Source organism: Ictidomys tridecemlineatus, chromosome 14 (assembly GCF_052094955.1).
Source record: "Ictidomys tridecemlineatus isolate mIctTri1 chromosome 14, mIctTri1.hap1, whole genome shotgun sequence".
Classification (NCBI taxonomy): Eukaryota; Metazoa; Chordata; class Mammalia; order Rodentia; family Sciuridae; genus Ictidomys; species Ictidomys tridecemlineatus.
This window is the reverse complement of record NC_135490.1, coordinates 61,469,593-61,492,387: the sequence shown is the minus strand read 5'-3', so window position 1 is coordinate 61,492,387 and position 22,795 is coordinate 61,469,593. Positions and strand designations below refer to the sequence as shown.

Below are 22,795 nucleotides of genomic sequence, written 5' to 3'. Positions count from 1 at the left end.
ATGTGACCCAAAGGCTCATGTGTTGAAGACTTGTTCCCCAGCTGATGACACAGTTGGAAAACATAGGCCACTGGGTGCAAGCCCCAGACAGGGATATCTGGTCTCTTTTCTCCTTCTCTCTTCTTCCCATGTCACCCTGAGTTGAGCAGCTTTGTGCTACCCCACACTCCTTGCCATGCTGTTCTGCCTCATCTGAAGCCCAAGGTATGGGGCCAAGTGACTATGGACGAAAACCTCTGAAACTGTGGGCCAAGATGAATCTTTTCTTCCTTTAAGTTATTTTTTCTCAGGCTCATTGTCACAGTGATGGAAAGCTGAGTAACACACATGGGGAGATGGAAAAAAATCCCAAACAGCAGAGGGACCAAAGTAACATAGAGAATGCAAAGAGACTGGAATTATGGAAAAGGAGGGTTTCACAGACCTCAAGACTAGAGACTATGACAAGGACAATGGGTTTCCACAATAAACGACTGCAAACTAAATGGAACAGATTTATCGATTGCCAATGTGAGGGTCACAGAGGGTGACAATTACAGACCAAAGGGGACAAGGAACTGCATGCCTCAGGAGGAATTTGTATTTGCTGTTTGCTATAGGAATAATCATGGTGCTAAGCAAGTTTATTTCTGCGTTTAAGTAGCATTCTGAAGATAAGGAGAGAATAATAATCTTAGGAATAAGAAACATCCCTCTTAGAAAATTTACATTTTAAGTTGACTGAGTTTAAATTCTGAAACACTGAGATTTTACCCAAAGAATCTGAATGCACCTGGAAGAAACTAACTTTTAAACCAGAAGAGACTAAGCTATCATAACTACTTAAGATTAATTTTCCTTTTCCTGCATTTAAGTGAAAATGGTTGTTGCTAAGCCCTGGAGAAAAATAGAGAAAGTGACATTTCCTTGCCACTGCATCAAAATGAATGAACTTTAAACTGCCTGCCATCTGTTATGGAAACAGAATTCACAAGGAACAGTCATGAGGTGACATCCTCATGACCAAGAAAACAGTAAAATAGAGCATGAATTATCAGGCCAAAGTTGGAAGATCAGTGTGAAAGAGTGAAAAGGAATGGATTGAAAGTCCGCATGTTTGGAATTGAGTTTGGTGATGCCACTAACTAGTTAGACATTACTTAATATCTTTTGGAAATCATTTATCCTTAAGGCAGTTGAGTTAGACTAAATCTTAGGTTTTGGACACCCAGTGGGAAAAAGTATGACTCATCTTGGCCAAATTTCAAGGGGAATTGTCTTTTAGTTGATGGAACCCTCTTCTCTTTCCTTGGCCAGAACGTTAAAAGCTGGGCTAAGGGCAGCTAAATATAAAGTTTGATTACCTGAGAGGTGATGTCGGCTCTTACTTTTGCAGTCACATTTTTCAATTAGCTCAGGATTATACACATCACTGTGACAGGTGGCACAGTAAAATAAGGCTCTGGACAATGAAAGCAAATCAAGAATGACTTATGTGAGGCTTCACACTAGGAAGCTATGGTGTACTGATTCAGCCTGCCTCATTATGTTGTATTTGCTTTAGGCACCGCCCACCCCCATAAGGTAATAAAAAAAAATTACCTTTTGACTTCTTTTGGAGATTCAGCAATAAAGAATCCTAATGTATTCTTCCGTAGCTTAATTTGTGCAGGTGGATTTAGTATCAGACCACTGAAAATGGAAAACACAAATACAGTAACTTTTCCCTCTGACGTCTGAGGATGATTTTCTGTGGTATTTCATACTGTCATTACCAAGGGACTTCCTAAGTTTCTGAGTTAATAGGACTCAACCTTCTTTTTCTGCCAAACATATTGGAAAATGTGAATGTAATCCTTTGTTTGACTGCTACTAAATATGCTGAGGGGACCATGCAACTACCTGACTATTAAGCTGCATACACAGCCACACTGAAGAGAAGTTCCTCCTGGGTTGTGTCATGAATCTAAGATGGTCCAACCCATTCAGACACGTGATGCTATGTCGACATGGCTATCAAACTGCCAATAAATCAGGACCTCATAGCTGCTCGTCTTATGGTGATGCTAGGGTTTTTTCATCCACAGGCCACACGTCTTTAAAATGGAATTCTACCTAATTAACCAGCTGGTTTCAAAAGTTCTGTTTAGTTATCCATGCAGCTTTTGAAGTTAAACATTTTTTTTTTTTTACTTCTTCTTCTTTTTCTATTTTGTTTGCAAGGTTTTTGAGAGCGGGAACCATTCGAATTATGCCTATTCTACATTACTTAGACAATTTGATTCTCTATTTTCTTATTGCTTATATGGAAATTTTGTCTTATAAATTTGTATCTATGATACTGCTTGCCACAGTATTCTATTATAGTTTTTTTTATTTTAACATTTTTTATTTATTCTAATTTGTTATATATGACAGTAGAATGCATTACAATTCGTATTACACATATATAGCACAATTTTTCATATCTCTGGTGGTACACAAAGTAGAGTCACAGCATTTATGTTATTGAGTTTCTCATATTTCTCCCTCTTTGTCTGGATGCTATGGGTGGGAGGGTTCTCTGAACTCATGTTAAATATCTAGCTACAAAGGTATTGTCACAATTCGAAAAAAGAGGTAAACTTTTTTGGACCTTTCCAAACCAGAGTTATTGCTTGATCTTCCCTACATGGCCTGTTGCTCTATTATAGAATATTTGCCACTGGAACAAACTCATTACATTGCCCGTCTAGGGTCAGATCAAACAATCTCTTAGCAGGTGACAAATTATTCCCTAAGACAATGCCTTATGATAGTCCAGGGTATTTGCAAATTTTAGAGCACATTTAAGTGAATCAGTTATAAGTGAAAATGAATGAGGACAAAAGATAGGTTTCCCCTGGTATTTCAATACACTGGCCTGAGGCCCAGCTATTGAGATGTCTAGTCTTCTTTCTACCAATAGTGACTGAGGTGGATTTAGTACAGAATGGTGATCAGAAGCATAGTCCCTGGAGCCAGATTGTATGCATTCAGAACCTGGCTTTGCCACTTGAGAGTTGTGTGAACTTGGAAAAGTTAATTAATCTTTCTGAACAACCACAAAATGGAGCTAATAATTACACACATTGCACTGCATGATTAGAGGACATGAGAATGAATGTATCTAAAATGCCTATGATCATGAAACAGCAACCATGTGAGAGATTACTATAATCAATACATTCCAACCAAGCCAGGATTTAATCCTTTTGATTCACTTGACTTTCCAATGAGAAACTAAAGTGAAATCTATTGGAGCAGGTCCTTTTTCCATTAAGGTAGATGTGTAGTGGAGGTAAACAGCACCAGGACCTCTTTAATCTACGTGGAAATTGGCTGCCTGCGAAACATTCATGTTTCTGGTTTGTAATGTCCTAACAGTCATTTTAATAAAGCTTAAAGAAACCTAGAGTGTTAGAGTTGGAAATGATACAAACAGCATGTGGTCCAAAGGCCAATTTCCAGAGGCTGGTGAATTATCTGGAGAAATTATAGAGATTTTAAAAATGTCTAAGGTCCCACCCACAGGAGATTTTGATTTTGTAGTCAGATAAGGGATTTGGGAATCTCTTTGTCCTTTGAATTTTGAAAATAATTTTGATGCATAGCTCAGGTTCTTGAAGGCCAAGGATGTTACCAAAACTTGATAAAGTTTTTGCCAGTCAGAAACCCAAACTGCCTGGTTAAATATTCTGACACTATTCTTTTAATGAGGACCTGTTTCTGGTAGAAAGTCCCATTTCTGCAGATGTTTAGATACATAGGTTTAAATTGTGAAATTTTCTTGAAATAGTGAAATTCTGTTGAAATTGAGATCTTCTTGAGCAGGACAAAAATGTTAAATAGATTTGGCCGATCAAACAATAGGTTATTCTCTTCCTAATGAATCCAACTGATGGTACCCCACTGATTTCTTTTGTCCAGCTACCTTCTACAACTTCCCTATTCAGAGAGTTCTTTTCTTCTTTCAAGCCATTTATGCAAAATAACTCCTTCACGGTGTATCTGAATTACTTAATTTCTAATGTTTCGTATAATTCTAGGATTTCTTGTAATACCAATTTTGGAGCTGGCAGGGGTCTTAGAGATTCATTAACTTGCCTTCTTCAATCTACAAAAAAATGAACACTTCTCAAAGGCCACAGGGCTAACAAATCATAGTGGGAGTTTAGTGTTCTGATTTTAATTTGGCTTGATTTAATTCTCCATACCACTTAGTCACCACTTTATATTTCAGCATTTTTATCTCCATATTACTATAGTTGATTCACTTTCCTTCTTACTTCTCTCATTTATGTTTATGTACTTCAGTTCATCCTGAATTTTATTATTTATTACATGACAACTTCTCATATTATCCACTTACAGTTTCTCAAAAAATGAGAATGGTCTGGTGATGTTACCTTTTTCTTTCATCGACCTTATCAACCAACAGCAGATTTTGTTCAGTAGAAAAGTCAAGTTCCCATTTTATGAGATGTTGCATCTTATTTTCTAAGGCTAGAGTTCATGGGAGAATTTTTATTCCAAATAATACTATTTCATGGTATTGATTTATGGTCAAGACGATTTCAAGATCTGATAATGTTGTTAAAAGGAACAACTCTGAGACTTGACCATTTCTACTCTCTCCTGCTCATAAGGCAGAACCATGGCAGGGTACTAGGAACAAAAACAAAGTGGTTAGCTACTAGGAAAACCATTCTAACCCATAATTCAAGACAGCACCAAGAGCATCATAGCAATGGGAGCCTGGGTTGGGTGCCCAAGAGACTGGCTTAGTTATGTCACTCTCTATATTTTTATATCTCTCTATATATCTTTATATTTTTTATGGCCAAAAGCTTAGTTATGTTTCTATCTTTAAGAAATTCTTAATCATAAAGCTTTTTCTCAAACAAACACACAAAAAACAGCAACAACAACAACAACAAAAACAACGGGAAAAAGCCTTATTGGTACCAGTAACCACTCTGAAAGAGGGGCTTGTATTCGATGGCTATCAGCATAAGGTTCATCTTCACAAAGCAGAGCCTAGGAAGGAAGACAGAGAGATAAGCAGGGTGCTAGTTTACAAGGCTATGACTAACCCTGTGTTCCATGCTGGGGAGAAAAGCAGTTTTCCAATCCTCCTGAAGGCACACTGAGCCAGTGTACCAACTAGGACTGACACAAAACTGTCCCTCATGCATCGTATCCTTGCAGGGACTCCAAGTTATTCATTCTTACATTTTCAGGGTTTGTCACAGACTCTGGCCTACAGTGAACCCTCCATGAACAGTGCTGAAAGAATGCTGTGGTGGGAAGAGTGTGGGAAAGTATTTCACTTAACTTACCGGGAAACCTCCGGAAAACTCATTCCAGCAAAGTCATCAGAGAGACGTTGAGTCAGGATTTTGTTCTTCAGGCTATTCAAGAAATATTTTTGCCAGGTCTGTTTAGGAGAAATCTGTAACACACAATCATGTCCCATGGAAGGTGTGTATACAGGTTGAATATATTTCTAAGCAGCAAACCAGTTTCCACAGAAAGGAGATATATTGTAAAGTACAATCGGACAAATGTTAAAGAAAGAACTGAAACAATTTTCACTAAAAAGTTCAGAAGGAGGAAGATACACCATGACTAATTTCCTTCCCAGACAGTGTCTTGTTATGGTTTGCAAATGAGAAGTCCCTCCTCAAAGCATCTGTTAATGCAAGAATATTCAGAGGTGAAATGATTAGACCTTGGGAGCTATAACCTAATGAGTACATCCTAGTTTGAATGACTGGCTGGTCACTGTAGGCAGGCGGGACATGACTGGAAAAGATGGGTCACTAGGGGGGTGCCCTAGAAGGGTGCATCTTTCTTATGACTCCTATATCCCCATCTCTCTGTGCTTCCTGATCTCTCCAGGAGCTGACCAGTTTTCTTCTGCTGGGTCCGTCTGCCCATGATGTGCTGCATCACCTTAGGCCCAGAGTAATGGAGCTGGGCAAAAATGAACTGAGACCTCTGAGACTGTAACCCCAAATAAACTTTTCCCCCTCTAAGTTGTTCTTGCCCAGTATTTTGGTCACAGCAAAAACAAAACAAATAAACAGACAAAAACAACAATAATTAAAAAAAAAAAACCTATCTACAACAGCATTTGAGCCTCTGGTTGAGGATTAGAATTCTTCTCTCTGGTCCACTCCTAATTTCAGCACAGTGGTCTGTGTTTTTGAGTTAGTGACAACGATAAGATGGGAGCAATAATGAAGAATCTAAGTTTTCTCTCTCTGGAGGTGATTGTTTAGAACGAGTTTTGAAACATCTTGGTTTTCTGCTGATGAACCAGATACTACAAAGAAAAATAATCATGCCTTCTACCCAGAATAAGAATCCTTTATTGATTCAGATGAGTTCAAAGATACAGTTTGATGAATGGCAATAATAATATAAAAATCAAAGGTAGTAGTAGACTTCTAGACAATTGGGAGAGGTGAAGGGGAAGGTATGTCTTAATAAAGGCTGAATGTAGACTAAAGGGAGGTTGTTGAGTGACTCCTCCTGGACTTGGCGTGAGACCCTTCTTCATCCTTGCCACTTGCTGACATGAGAATTGCCACCACACTGTTCTCATAGATACAGCACAACAAGTCCCTCACAATCCAGAGTCTCAGATGAGAATCTGAATTTTCTATAGACTCTGGAGCATTTTCTCAATTTTTTTAATTGACTCTTTTTGTTACATAACTTTAAATTTCACTTTGATGTGATTATAAAAGCATGGAATAGACCTTGCTCTAATTCAGTCACCAGTACTTCCCTTTACCCTACCCTCCTCCTGCTCTCCTGATCTTTTTGCTATCTATCTATCTATCATCTATCTATCTATCTATCTATCTATCTATCTATCTATCTATCTATCTATCTATCTAATTAGTATCTTGTGGATATACATGATGGTGAGATTCACTGTGGCACATTCTTATATGTAGATAAGAAAGTTAGGTCAGATTCATTTGGGAAAGGAAAAGCATTGGGCGGTGGGCGGGGGAGTTCAACTGAAATAACAGAAAGATCAGTAAAGACAGCAGAGCATTCTCACTGTGGAGAGTGATGGCCCCTTCAGAAATTCTCCTCGGATGGTCATCTTGTGGTTTGAAAACTGGCCTGCTAAGAAGGACTACTTATTTCAAATAACTCAGCACCTTGCCCTGACCCGCTTCCTCCACACCAAGATTCAGCTGACTCTTCCCATTTTCCAATCTCTTCAACTCCCCTCCTAAGGAGGGCTCCCTTCATTTGGCAGTTCACACCACCACTGAAGTCTAAATTACCAAGGAAGTTGGCTTGGTGCTTCCAACTTTTACAACCATGGAGATGGAGAAAACTTCCTGAGTTAAGAGATCAGGGAGGAGAGCAATAGGATTCTGGATAGAAGAATCCATGAGTTCAAGGCTCTGAACCTGTAACCAACTAGAAACAGTTTTCAGACTACAATTTCTCACAATATTAAACAAATAATTAAAACACATGCGATTGGTTTAATGTCTTCTAATCTGAGTACTCATAAGTTTTACAGACATTAATATTTGGAAAACTGAGATTGTGAAATTAATGATCCTCATTTTATTGATGGAAAAACTGACAGGGAAAGTATGTACCTAATTTGAGAAAAATGCGACATAAAACTTTGAAGTCCTGGTACTAAACCAAAGTCAATGGGTGTGTAACAGACTCTAAAGCACCAGGGTAGAGTATAGCTTTAAATCTTGCCCTGATTCTGTCCAGTTTAGGATTTTTGAATTTTTGAAGGAGTTTCAGACTTTATTTTATATATATATATATATATATATATATATATATATATACATATTTTATATATATATATGTATAATATACATACATACATGTTTGTATGTGTATATATATGTGTTTGTGCATATATATACACACACATTTACACATATTTTATGTATATGTATAATATACATACATAGTGTGTGTATGTGTATATACATATGTGTGTGTGTGTGTCTATATATATATATATTTATCAAAGCTTATTTCCTACTGCCTGTTGGTCATCTCTGTCCTAATGGGCATCTACCCACCCTTTTTAAATACTACTAGGGATTGAACCCAGGGTGCTCTATCACTGAATTTCATCTCCTACCATTTTTCTTTCTTAATTTATTCTTAAATTTTGAAACAGCATATTGCTAAGTTGTTGAAAGCCTTGATAAATTGATGAAGTTGTCCTCAAACTTGTCATCCTCCTGCCTTAGCCTGCTGAATTGCTGGGTTTGTGCCACTTTGCCAGGTGGTTATCTCTTTTTGTCTGTATATTAGATTTGTTTATGTTTATAGAAGGAATTTCAGAATATTTGTTTCAGTTAGCATTTTGCTAGCTATTGGATCTTTTACCTTTTTTTTTTTGCTTTTCCTTAATAGCACTGGGAAAGAATAGGAAAAGATGCAAAAATCTGTATTTAACAGAGGAAATAATTCCCAAAAGGTGGCCAAGAAGGAAATGGGGTATACAAAATAGCAGATCTGAATTCAGAATTAAATGGACAGAAAAGTCACTCTCAGGAAGGCTTCTGGAATACCAGGCCCAGTCCAGGGTTTGAACTCTTCTCTTGGAGCATTGCATCAGAATGGCATTTGGATGATATTTAAGTCAGCTTTCCAAAGTGTCCAAAGGGAATGAGAAGAACAACTTAGAGGAGGAAAAGTTTATTTTGGTTCATGGTTTCGGAGGTTCAGTCCTTGGTGCACTGACTCCATTGCTCTGGGCCCAAGGTGAGTCAGAGAATCTTGGCCAATTGGCTTGGTGGAAGAAAGCGGCTCAGGACATGGAAACCAGGAAGCAAAGAGAGAGGGGGCTTCCCTCACTGGAGATAAAATATAAACCCCAAAGGCATGCCTTCTAGTGACCTACCTGCCTGCAGTTACCATTAATATATTATTAATGGATTAATCCACTGATTAGTTTACAACTATAAAAATCTAATCATTTCACCTCTGAACATACTTGCATCGTCACACACATGAGTTTTGGGGAGATACCTCATATCTAAACTATAACAGATGACAACACTTTGTGCTGTAGAAGTTCATCCCAACAGTCCCTCTTAGGCCTTTACTTTGTCTCAGGAAAAGATATCAAAGGCATGATGTGGAAGACCATGGGTGGATACCCAATAGTAGAGGCAAAGGGCATAATGGCAAGATTGTGGATCCAGGAATTCTTGGTCTCCTTTTCACTAATTAACTATACAATCAACTTAGTTAGCTTCACAATCCACTGCTAGGATATACATTAACATATCCCTGAGGGGAAACAACACACACAGTAAGTACTCATCAGTGATTATTGTTTTTACTACTGCAGGGACTTTCCCAAAATAATCTGGAAAATTAGATTTTAGTTATTATTTGTATCATATATATTTTATTAACATAAATTATTATATTATTCGTATTTTATTTAAATTTAAATATGACTTCTCTGCTAGTAATAGGATATTTATTTTTCTACCTTCCATAACTCAATGTGCTTCCAAAGTGTTGAATGAATTTACATTGATAACATTCTGAAATGTAGGGAAGAAGAATTATGATTTATGTTTGCAAATAAATACTACAGAAATAAGACAAGTGACTTCTTTAAGACCAAAGAAGAACCTGGAACTTCAGTCTAGATCTCTCAATCTCTTCTCAGCTCAAGCATAAATCAAATCTCGTTTATTGGGGACTTACTTCTTGCTTTCCTCAATTTTTTTTTCTATTTGTGACCCTAATATGTGGGACATGGGAAAGGAGTCAAGATTCAACATCAATTTATAAAGTTACCTTTTTGTTTTGCTCAACAAATAAAGACGTTAGAAAGGTACACAAGCCTGGCACCAGACAGCCTTGAGCCATAAATCCAAGCTTTAATTCAGCAAAACAGATGATGTTGTCTCCAGTACTCCAGTTCCAGCTGGGAATCTTTGGCAGGAAATCCTGTTTCATGGTAGAAAGTAAGTCAAGCATTAAGAATACACACATACCTCAATAAAGCTCTTGGCAGATTTTATTTAATTTTCCTTGAAATCATTTACTCTTCATTCTTGGGAATAAATGTGGTGCTCAGGTCAAGGAATTATAAGAATAATTGGAAAAGTGGTTAGTGTTTAATTGCTCTTACTTTTCAAGACAAAAATAGCTGGAGTTGCAAAATTAGGTCAGATGGCTTAAGGTAATTCTGATTCCCATTGACATCTTTAAGTGATCAACAATCTTAATCATACACCAAATTTCACCTATGATTGGTAAATATTTTCTAATTTGTAGATCCATTAGATGGTAATAGGGTTCACGTCGTCTCACAGACCCAGTAGGAAGAGGTTGAGCATTCAGGAGTGTCACTTTACCTTGTTATGGGACTGAAGGATTTGTATGATGACTCTAGTCTTTGGGTAATAGTTTTTGATAGAGAGCACCCTGCAAAAGCCACAATTACTCTCATTAGTGAGCTGTCATATTGACTCTGAATTATAATTCAAATAAGTTAAAATGTCAGGTGGGTACTTTAGGAAAACTTAGTATATTACAAAATTCAGTGTTCTGTTATTTCCTAAATTTGTTCTATTTAATAGCATGCACAGAAGAGTGCCATATTTGGGTGGCTAAGTAAATCAAATCTATAAAAATGTCAGTGCTTGGAAAGAGAAGACTATGGTCTTCTGGAACAAGTTCTTGGGAGAAAATAAACACATCCTTTAGCCTTTAAACCCAAACACAGTAATTACAGAAAAAAAAACAGATTTATTTGCTATTTATAGTTTGAATAGCTCATAGAACATCTACTTCAACTTTCTCATTTTATGAATTAGGAAACTAAGATTTATTTTATATGCAGTGTATTATGCATGGTGCAAGTTCTCAGCTTTTTATTGCTGTGTGCAGAGGCATCTTCAGCTATGTGTATTTATTTTGCTTTGGGGACTGGAAGTGCATGTGGATTAGGCACTATACCATTGCCCTCACAATCAGTTGAATCTCTGCCAGCACAAGTCAAGTTCCTCCTCATCTCATATAAGCTCATAGTGAAAAGATAGAAACACTCTATGCATCCCTAAAAATATTTGTCAATATTCACAAGCACATCACACTGAACTGAAGGGAAGTCCTAATAAATAAAGCGTATTAATAGTATTCATAAATGGGAATCTTTGCTTTTGAGGAGGAGAGACTGTATCATAACAGTGCTGTCTAAACAGTAATCAGTTATTTGTATGCTTGCTTTTTAAATTCAGATAGCTAATAACCATGTGAAGTACCAGGCACAGGACAGCCTATGCAGGGGGGATGGAGAGTTCAAGGCCAGTCTCAGCAACTCAGGGAGGCTCTGTCTCTAAATAATAAAATAAAAAGGCATTGGAGATATTGCTCAGTTGTTAAGTGCTCCTGTAGGTCCAATCCCCAATATATATATATATCCTGTTTAGTCCTGTGCCCTGCAATTTGTTTTAATAGAAGTAGAACAATATCAAGATTAGAACATAATGCCAGCTTCTTACCTCATAATATTTGAAGTGTCCTCAGCATGTAAATCACTGCACAAGGGGTTGGCTATAATCAGGCATGCTTCTGCAGACTCCACCTACTCTTCCAGATTAAACAGCAACTGTCTTGTTAATTATGTGGGAAATATTCTACTGCTCCCCTCCCCACTTTTTTATATTGTAATCATAAATTTGCCAATGAGAAAGAGAACACACGTGAGAAGGAATTTTAATAAGGCTGCCTTTATATCAGGATCACACAAATGCTGCAGATCTCAGAGGACTCCAGTTGATGGACCAGATCACAGGGTCTCTAATGCAGATGTAAGATTGATTTAAAGTGGGTTAAGTACAAAGCTGTGCTTTTCCTGCCATCATCACCATTGTTTTATGTCTTGTGATGAGCAGTGAGACTTTTCCAGCAACTGCTTGTATATTTATTTACCTTTTAAGACAGCTGAGATGGAAATCTTAAGATTCTAGGAAATTATTGAAAATGGTGCTTATAATATGGAATGGTAAGAGAGATAAAGGTTACATGGTATCTGTCATTTTTCTGATTCAAGTGTTTATACTTGTTTTGCTTTAAACTGAAAAGTGTTGGTTTATCAGGTCTATGAAACTTAGAACATATTAGGAAGCTGGCTTTTACCTAAAACCAAACCTAATTAAAGGGTCAGCTATTGCTCCTTACTTACAGTCACTATCTTAATGGGGTTTCTGCTGTTTTCCTTCATGCTTCTATAAGAAAGTGTATTAGGATGCTTTGGAGAAGTTGGTTAAAGCTGATAGATTCTTTTGTTTTCTTTATTGGTTCTTTTGAGTTATACATGACAGTAGGATTCATTTTGACATAATTATAAAAGCATGGAATATAATTTGTTCTTATTCAGTCCCCAGCACATCCCCTTCTTTCCTTCTGCCTGCTGTTCCCTTCCCTCTGTCCTACTGATGTTTTTGACATTTACTTACTTATAGTTTTTTTTTAAATTAGTGTCTTGTGTGTGTACGTGATGGTGAGATTCATTATGGTATGTTTATGTATGTGCATGGGAAAATTAGGTTAGATTCATTCACCTGTCTTTCCTCATCCCATCTCTCCTCCCTTTCTTTCACTCCTCTTTGTCTATTCCACTGATATTTCTTGTATTCTGTTCTTTATCCCACCCCCAGCTTATTTTGGATTAGCTTCTGCATAACAGATAAAACATTCAACCTTTACTAATCTGTCTTCTGGTAAGAATCCTCCTTGGGTGGTAAGATAGAACACTTTTGCTATTCATAACTTTTTCAGATCTCAGAAACTTGTAAAACTATCCTAGATAACTTAGTGAAATAATTAAATGTAAGTATCTGGAATAATAGCTGTTGAAGTAGCAGTGTACACTTATCATCTTAAATGTTGTGGTTTAGGGAAACAAGAAGGAAAAGAACAAAATCTTACCGCAACTCGCCTCAGATCCTCCCACTTCAGTGCAGACCCAGAGATAAAAGTTGTATAGGCCAAGTAGCATTTAAATATAGTCTCCAATTCCAAAGAAGGAGTGACTCTGGTTAAAAAATATGTGGTGACAAAGATGGGAAAAAGATGGCTGGCTTAGTTTTAGAGGTTGTTGAACTTATTTAGTGCATTTACTAGAACCCTAATTTCCTCTTGGAAAACATCCATCTTTCATTATTAACCCATGTGATTAGGTGATGCTAACACAAACTACCTAATTCCAGAGGCCAAGTCTATAGCTCAGGCCTAAGCAATCAGTGATGTGAGAAAATACAAATCAAGGTAGTGTCATAGAAACAATAAATAAATTAATAAGTATGAAAAAGTTTACTATGTAATCTAAGATTTCAAAAGATATAACATTTTAAAACAAATGTGAATTTCATATAATGTTTTCTAAATATATAAAGCAAAAATAGACAAAGTCAGAGGGAGAAATTAAATCTGCCAATGTCATGAGTAATTTCAACAAGTCTCTCCCAGTTTTTGACAGATCAAGCAGGAAAAAAAATCATCAAGTATTTTGAACACAATAGTTTTATATTTATTAATCCTATAATCAACACATAGAAAACTTGATATTTTCAAGGACACAAAAATACTTTAAAATGATAATAAGTTGATAAAAAACACTTCAATACATTACAAAAATGTTACTGTACATATTATGATCTGTGACCTGAATATATTTAATTTATAAGTTAAAAATCATAAAAGAAATAAAAACTTTCTTCTTATTTAAAAATTAACTGATAAAAATTTTGCAGGTTAAGAAGAAATTAAAATCTTTTTAAAAATTATTCTTAGAAATAAATTGTGTTGAAAATATTAAACATAAATGCCATTGGATAAAATAATAACAGTTCTTTAGGGGAAATGTATAGTTTTAGACACTAACATTAGAATAAACTCAGAGAAGATCAACAAAGTCAAAAGTTGCTTCTTTGAAAAATAACCTAATGTTACAGGCAAAAATGATAAAACAAATGGAGAAAAAAGAAAAGACAAAAATGGCTTATAAATTGAATGAAGAAGACATCATATATATAGGTAAAGTAAATGTCATAAGAAATTAAATAAATTATACACATAGGATTGAAAAGAAGTAAATGAACTGCCTTTATTTGGAATGATTTATTTGATAATTTACACTGAAGCACCTAATACTAGTACAGAAAAATTAAAAATGATAGAGAAATTTATGTGTATTAATATACAAAAGTCAATTAGGTTTTTCTATATCATATATACACACATACATTTACGTACATAATTGTATGCATATGCTCTCTACCTATAAAACCACCCCATATTATTAAGAGACAATACATGAAAGCTAAATAAATGGATAGCCACAGTACTATTAGACTTGCAAAGAGTGTAGCATAAAGAAATCAATACTGAATTCTAAAGTTTTAGTCAGATTCACATCACATTTCTACATTTTTTAATAGTACACAATAAAGCTATTATAAAAGTTATATGAAAGATAATGCCCAAGAAAAGCTTGTCAGCTGTTATAGAAAATGAAAGGAATAAAGAAAGGATAGAAGTCTCACCATAAGATCTTCAGCAATAAAAACATTTATTACTAATGAAAATATAGACAAATTGATAAGATAGAAAGAAAAGACAAGACCTATTCACAGTAGTATCAAGTCAGATCCCTGAGTAGGCAAAGGCTTTGTTCAATAACTGGCATTGGCAAAGAAACAAGTAAGATTTTATGCATGTATCTTACCATATAAAAATGCAATTCTTATGAAATTGGTAACTTAAATGAGGATTTTAAAAAAATTCTTAGGGGAAATTTCATTTAAATGTAACTAAAATATTAGAATAAGAAAATATTTTCTAGACAAAATAAAAAAATGTCAAATATGAAAAATTGTGAATTTGACTATAATAATATTAATGATTTTTAAATATCAAAGATATTATAATTGGTGAAAAAAGAAGTTTCAAACTGGAAGAAGATATTTGTAAGTTGTATAACTGATGAAGAATTACTGCAAAAATTACACAATTCTACAAAATAAATTATAACCCCCCCCAAAAAAATCAAGTAGAAAAGTGGACAAAACAATAAATGGAATTAAAAACTCAATGGATGGGTTTGTAAATAGATTAAACACAGATAAAAAGACAATTAGAGAACTGGAACCTAGGTCAGAATAAAGTATCCAGAGATACAAAAATTTTAAAAAATGAGACATAAATATAAAAGGGAAATATATTTGAAACAGCAAAAAATTTAAATGAGAAATAAATATAAAATGGAAATATATTTGAAAAAGCAAAGCATAAAAGACAAGCATAGCTAGATTTAAGAGTCCCAGAAGTGAGAGGAGAAAATGGTGACATAGCTAATACTTAAATAAATAATTGAGAATCTTCCAAAAGTGATGAAGACACCAGTCCAGAGATACAGGAAGATTTATGAATGCTAATCATGATAAATGAAGAGAAAATCAAACCCATACACATCAAGGTACTTTCCATAGTAAGTAAAACACATGATCTTCTAAGAAGATAGCTCCTTAAAGAGAGAGTTCAACTGACTTCCTAATAGCAACAATAAAATACAGAAATCAATGGAATAATAATTCCATGGTTCTTAAAGAAAAAAACTGCCAGTTTATAATTCTATATCCATGAAATTATCTTTCAGTAATCAAGAGAGAAATAATAAATCATTACATCACCATCATCATCATCAACAAAAATTTGTTACTGGAAGACTTGAATTTAAGAAAAATGTAAAGGTTTTATTTTTGATAAGAATAAAAATGGGAAGGAAGATCAGAGATGCAAGAAGAAATAGAAAACAATTAAACAGGGTAAATTTAATGAAAAGTAGCATAGAGCCATGAATTGATAACTTTTTTGGACATTAAATAAGTAGAATCATGTATATAATTTACAAAGGTTTATACCACACATTATCTTACATAAATAAGAAAAAGACTACAAATTCAAGAGAAAAAAATGGAGAAGAAAACAATAATTTCACTTCAGAGATTCTATATGACTTAGAAATATGGAAATATGCTTGGCCTCATTAATAAGAAGAAAACTTAAATAAAAACCATAACAATAGACCATCATTTTATAAAATAATATTCACAAGAATGGCTAAAGATTTTTTTTAGCATGTGACAATTAAATATAGTGTTCCAGTTCCAAGTGTTGGTAAGATGCAGGACAACAGCAATTTCTGTGGTTGCTGGAGGAAATACAGATTGGCAAAAACATTCTGCAGAAGATTGTGTTACAGAAAGATATTTAAGCTTTATATTTTGCAATTTTATTCCTGGTTAACAGGACACAAATATGAGAATTTCCACAGCACTATTTTTCATAACAGCAAAAATATGTTGGGACTTAGGGGAGGAGAATGCCACCCATGGTATAGTGGATCCAGAAAAATTGCAGTGTATTCATATAATGGAGTCATGTAGTACTAAGCAATGAAAATAAGTGTAGCCCTATCTAGTTGCCATGTGGATGAAACTTACAGATATAATGTTGAGCAAGTAAATTTATAACCTATTTACATGTTTTCAAAAAAGAAAAAAATATTCTAAGTGAACATAGAGATGTGACAATTAAATATTATAAGATATAATGTTGGAAATGTAATTTGAGGACTAGCGATGGGGTTGTAATTGGACAGCATCATGATGGTTAACTATCAAGGGAATAATTCTTGATTTGAGTGGTAGTTACATGAATATTCACTTTATAGTTATGCATTTAAAAATATATCTTAATTCTATGTAATAAAAGCAGCATGATATTGGCACCAAAACAGGCATGAAGACTGATGGAATAGAATACAAGACACAGAGATAAATGCATATAAATACAGTTATCTCATATTAGACAAAGGTACCCCAAACTGGAGACAATCAGCTAAGTGAAATAAGCCAATACTAATAGACCAAAGGCCAAATGTTCTCTCTGATATATGGATGCTGACACACAATGGGAGTGGGGGTGGAGGAGTGGGAATAGAAGTTTATTGGATTGGACAAAGGGAAATGATGGAAGGGAGGGAATGATGGGAATAGCCAGTAGAATGAATTGGACATAACTCTCCTATGTTCAAATATGAATACATGACTAGTGTAACTCCACATCATGCACAACCACAAGAATGGGAAATTATATTCCATGTATGTATAATATGTCAAAATACACTCTACTGTCATGTATATGAAAGTATTCTAAAAAGAACAAAATTTTTAAAGGCACCAAAAACATACTTTGGAGAAAAGATAGCCTCTTCAAAAAATGGTGCTGGGGAGACACCCGTGGAAGCCTAGCCTCTGGCACAGGACCACCTCTTCCAACCAGCAGACTACCAGGGGAGCCCAGGCCCAGCCCAGATCTGACCATACTTACTTGCTCAGGACCCAGGTAAAGGCTAGGTCTGAGTTTGCTGCCAACTCCCCCACATCTGGGAGCCTAAGCCTAACCCACTCCCATCTTGGGATACAGCTGTCATCACCAGAGCCTTCTTCATGCCGTAGCCCCTAAATTTTTGACAACAGACAGGGCCTAGAAGCAGCTACATCTCAGAGCAGGCATCCAAAAGGGACTGTGAGACCCACCCTTTCAGTCCCATCTATGTAACAGATTGCTTCCATCTTGGGGCACGTTAACTATTATCTCAAGTTACCTCGGCTATTGCCACCACCACCTTTAGATTCTGTAGCATACACTGAAGGACACCAGCAGAGTCTAGAAGCTCAACATCAAGGAGAGGTACAGACAATCTGTACAGGTACTACAAGAATATAAGGAAGAAACTGTAATATCTCAGATACACACTGCAAGAAAGGAAGACACATAGACAACATGAAGAAACAAGGGAGGAAAGTTCCCCAAACAAACCAGGATACTATAATAACAGAACCCATGAACAGAAAAGTTGATGAAATGTCAGGGAAGAACTTCAGAAGGTTCATAATTAAAATTATCTGTGAATTAAAGAATGACCTAAATGAGCAATTACAGGCAAAAATTGATCACTCCAACAAGGAGGTAAGAGAGCAAATACAGGTAGCAAAAGAATACCTCAAGAGAGAGAGAGACTATGAAAAAAAGTCAGAAATCCTTGAAATGAAGGATATAATAAATCAAATAAAAAACTCAATAGAAAGCATAACCAACAAACCATATCACTTGGAAGAAAGAACATCAGATAATAAAGTATACTTTGTCATCTGGAAAATAAAGTTGATCACACAATTAAAGTAGTAAGAAACCATGACCGGAATATCCAAGAATTATGGAATAGCATCAAAAGATCAAATCTAAGAGCTATTGGGATAGAGGAAGGCACAGAATTTCAAATCAAAGGAATGCACAATCTCTTCAATGAGATAATATAAAAAAAAATTACCAAGCATGAAGAACAAATTCGAAAACCAAATACAAGAAGCTTATAGGACACCAAATGTAAAAAATTACAACATATCTACACCAAGGCACATTATAATGAAAATGCTGAGCATACAGAATAAGGATAGAATCTTAAAAGTCACAAGGGAAAGGAATCAGTTCACATATAGGGGGAGACCAATTTGTATCTCAGCAGATTATTCAACCCAGACCCTCAAAGCCAGAAGACCTTGGAACTACATATACCAAGCTCTGAAAGAAATGGTTGCCAATCAAGAATCTTATATCCATCAAAACTAAGCTTTAGATTTGATAATAAAAACCTTCCATGATACAGAAAATTTAAAAGAATTTTTAACTAGAAAGCCTGCAATACAGAATATCCTCAGCAAAATGTTCCATGAAGAGGAAATGAAAGACAATGATGAAAATCAGCAGAGGGAAGTATTATACTAAAGAAAATCTAATAAGAGGAGAAACCAAGTCACATTAAATAGGAAAAAATAAACAAAAATGCCTGGGAATACAAATGTCTCAATAATAACCCTGAATAATAATGGCCTAAACTCAACAATCAAAAGACATAGACTAACAGATTGGATCAAAAAAAAAAAAAAGACCCAACAATATGCTGCCTCCAAGAGATTCATCTCATAGGAAAAGATATTCACAGACTGAAGGTGAAGGGTTGGGAAATATTATACAACTCACATGGATGTGGAAGCAAGCAGGGGTTTCCATCCTCATATCAAAGTAGACTTCAAGCTAAAGTCAATCATAGAGGACAAAGAAGGACACTACATATTGCTCAAGGGAATCATACTCCAACAAGACTTAACAATTATAAATTGTGTTCCCCAAACAATGGAGCATCGATGTTCATTAAAACAAATTCTTCTCAAGTTCAAGAGTCAAATCGATCACAACACAATAATTTTGGGTTACTTTAACACACCTCTTTCATCACTAGATAGATACTCCACACAAAAGTTGAACAAAGATAGAACTCAATAATTCAATCAATAACTTAGCCTTAACTGACATATATACAATATTCCAACCTTCAATGAGATTATTTCTTCTCAGCAGCACATGGATCCTTCTCTAAAATAGAAAATATACTATGCTACAAAGCAACTCTTAGCAAATATAAAAAAGGAGAGATACTACCCTGCATTTTATCAGATCACAATGGAATTAAATTAGAAATCAATTATGAAATAAGAAATAAAATCCACTCCCACACCTGGAGACTAAATATACTACTGAGTGAACAATGGGTTACAGAAGACATCAAGGAGGAGATGAAAAAAGATTTTAGAGGTGAATGAGAACACAAATACAACATATCACAATCTCTGGGACACTATGAAAGTAGTTCTAAAGAGGAAAGTTCATTGCATGGAGTTCATTCCTTAAAAGAAGAAAAAGTCAACAAATAAACGACTTAACATTACATCTCAAAGCCCTAGAAAAAGAAGAACAAATCAACACCAAAAGCAGTAAAAGACAGTAAATAATTAAAATCAGAGCTGAAATCAATGAAATTGAAACAAAAGAAACAATTGAAAAAACTGACAGAACAAAAAGTTGATTCTTTGAAAAGATAGATAAAATAGACTGACCCTTAGCCATGTTAATGAATAGGAGAGAGAAAACTCAAATCACTAACATATGTGATGAACAAGGAAATATCACAATAGACATCACAGAAATACAGAAGATAATTAGAAATTATTTTGAAAACTTGTACTCCAAGAAAATAGAAAATATCAAAGGCATCCATAAATGTCTAGAGTCATATAATTTGCCTAAATTGAATCAGAATGATGTACACGATTTAAACAGATCAATTTCAAGTGACAAAATAGCAGTTGCCATGAATAGTCTACCAACAAAGAAAAGCCCAGAACTGGATGGATACAAAGCCGAGTTCTACAAGACCTTTAAGGAGAACTAATAAAAATATTCTGCAATTTATTTCAGGAAATAGAAAAAGAGTGAATACTTCTAAACTCATTCTATGAGGCCAATATCACTCCGATTCCAAAATCAGGCAAAGATACATCAAAAAAAAAGGAAATTTCAGACCAAAATCTCTAATGAACATCTATGCAAAAATTCTCAAAAAATTCTGGCAAATCGAAAACAAAAACATATCAAAAAGATTGTGCATCACGATCAAGTGTGATTCATCCCAGGGATGCAAGTTTGGGGTTAAACATACAGAAATTAATAAGTGTAATTCATCACATCAATAGACTTAAAGATAAGAATCGTATGATCATCTCATTAGATGCAGAAATAGCATTTGACAAAATACAATACCCCTACATGATCAAAACACTAGAAAAACTAGGGATAACAGAAACATGTCTCAACATCATAAAGGATATCTATGTTAAGCCCCAGGCCAACATCATTCTAAATGGAGAAAAATTGAAGGCATTCTCTCTAAAAACTGGAACAAGACAGGATGCTCTCTTTCACCACTTCTATTCAACATAGTTCTTGAAAGACTGGCCAGAGCAATTAGACAGACAAAAGAAATTAAAGGGATATACATAGGAAAAGAAGAACTCAAATTGGCACTATTTGCTGATGATATGATTCTTAGCTAGAAGACCCTAAAAGTTCCACCAGATAATTTCTAGAACTAGTAAATGGAGCAAAGTAGCAGGATATAAAATCAATACTCATAAATCAAAGGCATTTATGTATATCAGTGACAAATCCTCAGAAAGGTAAATGAGGAAAACTACCCCATTTATAATAGCTTAAAAAAATACTTGGGAATCAACAAAAGATGCGAAAGATCTATATAATGAAAATTACAGAACCTTAAAAAAGGAAGTCAAAGAAGACCTTAGAAGATGGAAAGATCGGGGCTGGGGATGTGTCTCATTTGGTAGCACGCTCGCCTGGCATGCGTGTGGCCCAGGTTCGATCCTCAGTACCACATACAAACAAAGATGTTGTGTCTGCCGAAAACTAAAACAAAATAAATATTAAAAAATTATCTCTCTTTCTCTCAAAAAAAATAAATAAAAAAAGATGGAAAGATCTACCTTGCTCTTGGATAGGCAGAATTAGTATTATAAAAATGACCTTACTACCAAAAGCACTATACAGATTTAATATAATTCTGATCAAAATCCCAATGACATTCCTCATAGAAATAGAAAAAGCAATAATGAAATTCATCTGGAAAAATAAGAGACCCAGAAAAGCTAAAGCAATCCTTAGGAGGAAGAGTGAAGCAGGTGACATCACTATACCAGACCTTAATTTATACCACAGAGCAATAGTAACAAAAACAGCATGGTATTTGCACCAAAAAAAATACTGGTAGACAAATGGTACAGAATAGAGGACACAAAGATTAACCTGCAAAACTACAATTATCTTACATTAGACAAAGGTGCTAAAAACATGCATTGGAGAAAAAAATAGCCTCTTTAACAAATGATGCTCTGAAAACTGGAAATCTATATGCAACAAATGAAATTAAATCCCTCTCTCTCACCATGCACAAAACTCAACTCAAAATGGATCAAGGACTTAGGAATAAAATCAGAGACCCTGAGTCTAATAGAAGAAAAAGTAGGCCCTAATCTCCATTATATGTAATAAGACTCCTTTGACATGAGAAATAAAATCAAGAATAATAAATGGGATGGACTCAAACTGAAAAGTTTTTTCTCAGCAAAAGAAACAATCTGTGAGGTGAATAGAGAGCCTACATCTTGAGAGTAAATCTTACGCCTCACACACAGATAGAGCACTAATCTCTAGGGTATATAAAGAATCAAAAAGCTAAACACCCCCCCCCAAAAAACCAAATAACCCAATCAGTAAATGGGCCAAGGACCTGAAGAGACACTTCTCAGAAGATGATATACAATCAATCAACAAATACATGAAAAAAAAGTTCATCATCACTAGCAATTAGAGAAATGCAAATCAAAACAACTCTAAGACTTCATTTCACTCCAGTCAGAATGGCAGATATTATGAAGAAAAATAACAATAAATGTTGACGAAGATGTGGGGAAAGGTACACTCATATATTGCTGGTGGGACTGCAAATTGGTTCAGCCAATATGGAAAGCAGTATGGAGATTTCTTGGAAAATTGGGAATGGAATCCCATTTGACCCAGCTATCTCTCTCTTAGTCTATACCCAAAGGACTTAAAAAAAGCATACTAGAAGACCACATAGCCACATCAATGTTTATAACAGAACAATTCACAATAACTATACTGTGGAACCAATCTAGGTGCCCTTCAATGGATGAATGAATTAAAAAAGTGGCATATATAACAATGGAATATTACTGAGCAATAAAAGAGAATA

At 35.0% G+C, this 22,795-nt stretch overlaps 1 protein-coding gene across 1 annotated transcript in view; it reads right to left on the bottom strand.

Moving 5' to 3' along the window:
- Window positions 1-22,795, bottom strand: part of Kcnu1 (potassium calcium-activated channel subfamily U member 1) — a 167,076-nt gene that overhangs the window by 83,131 nt on the left and 61,150 nt on the right. Inside the window, exons 11-18 of the mRNA XM_078031345.1 lie at window positions 12,973-13,078; window positions 11,544-11,626; window positions 10,395-10,464; window positions 9,832-9,984; window positions 5,340-5,452; window positions 4,966-5,037; window positions 1,582-1,671; window positions 1,344-1,441 (exon numbers count right to left, since the gene is read on the bottom strand). Of these exons, the coding sequence (XP_077887471.1) occupies window positions 1,344-1,441; window positions 1,582-1,671; window positions 4,966-5,037; window positions 5,340-5,452; window positions 9,832-9,984; window positions 10,395-10,464; window positions 11,544-11,626; window positions 12,973-13,078 (785 nt within the window). The remainder of the gene's footprint in view (window positions 1-1,343; window positions 1,442-1,581; window positions 1,672-4,965; window positions 5,038-5,339; window positions 5,453-9,831; window positions 9,985-10,394; window positions 10,465-11,543; window positions 11,627-12,972; window positions 13,079-22,795) is intronic.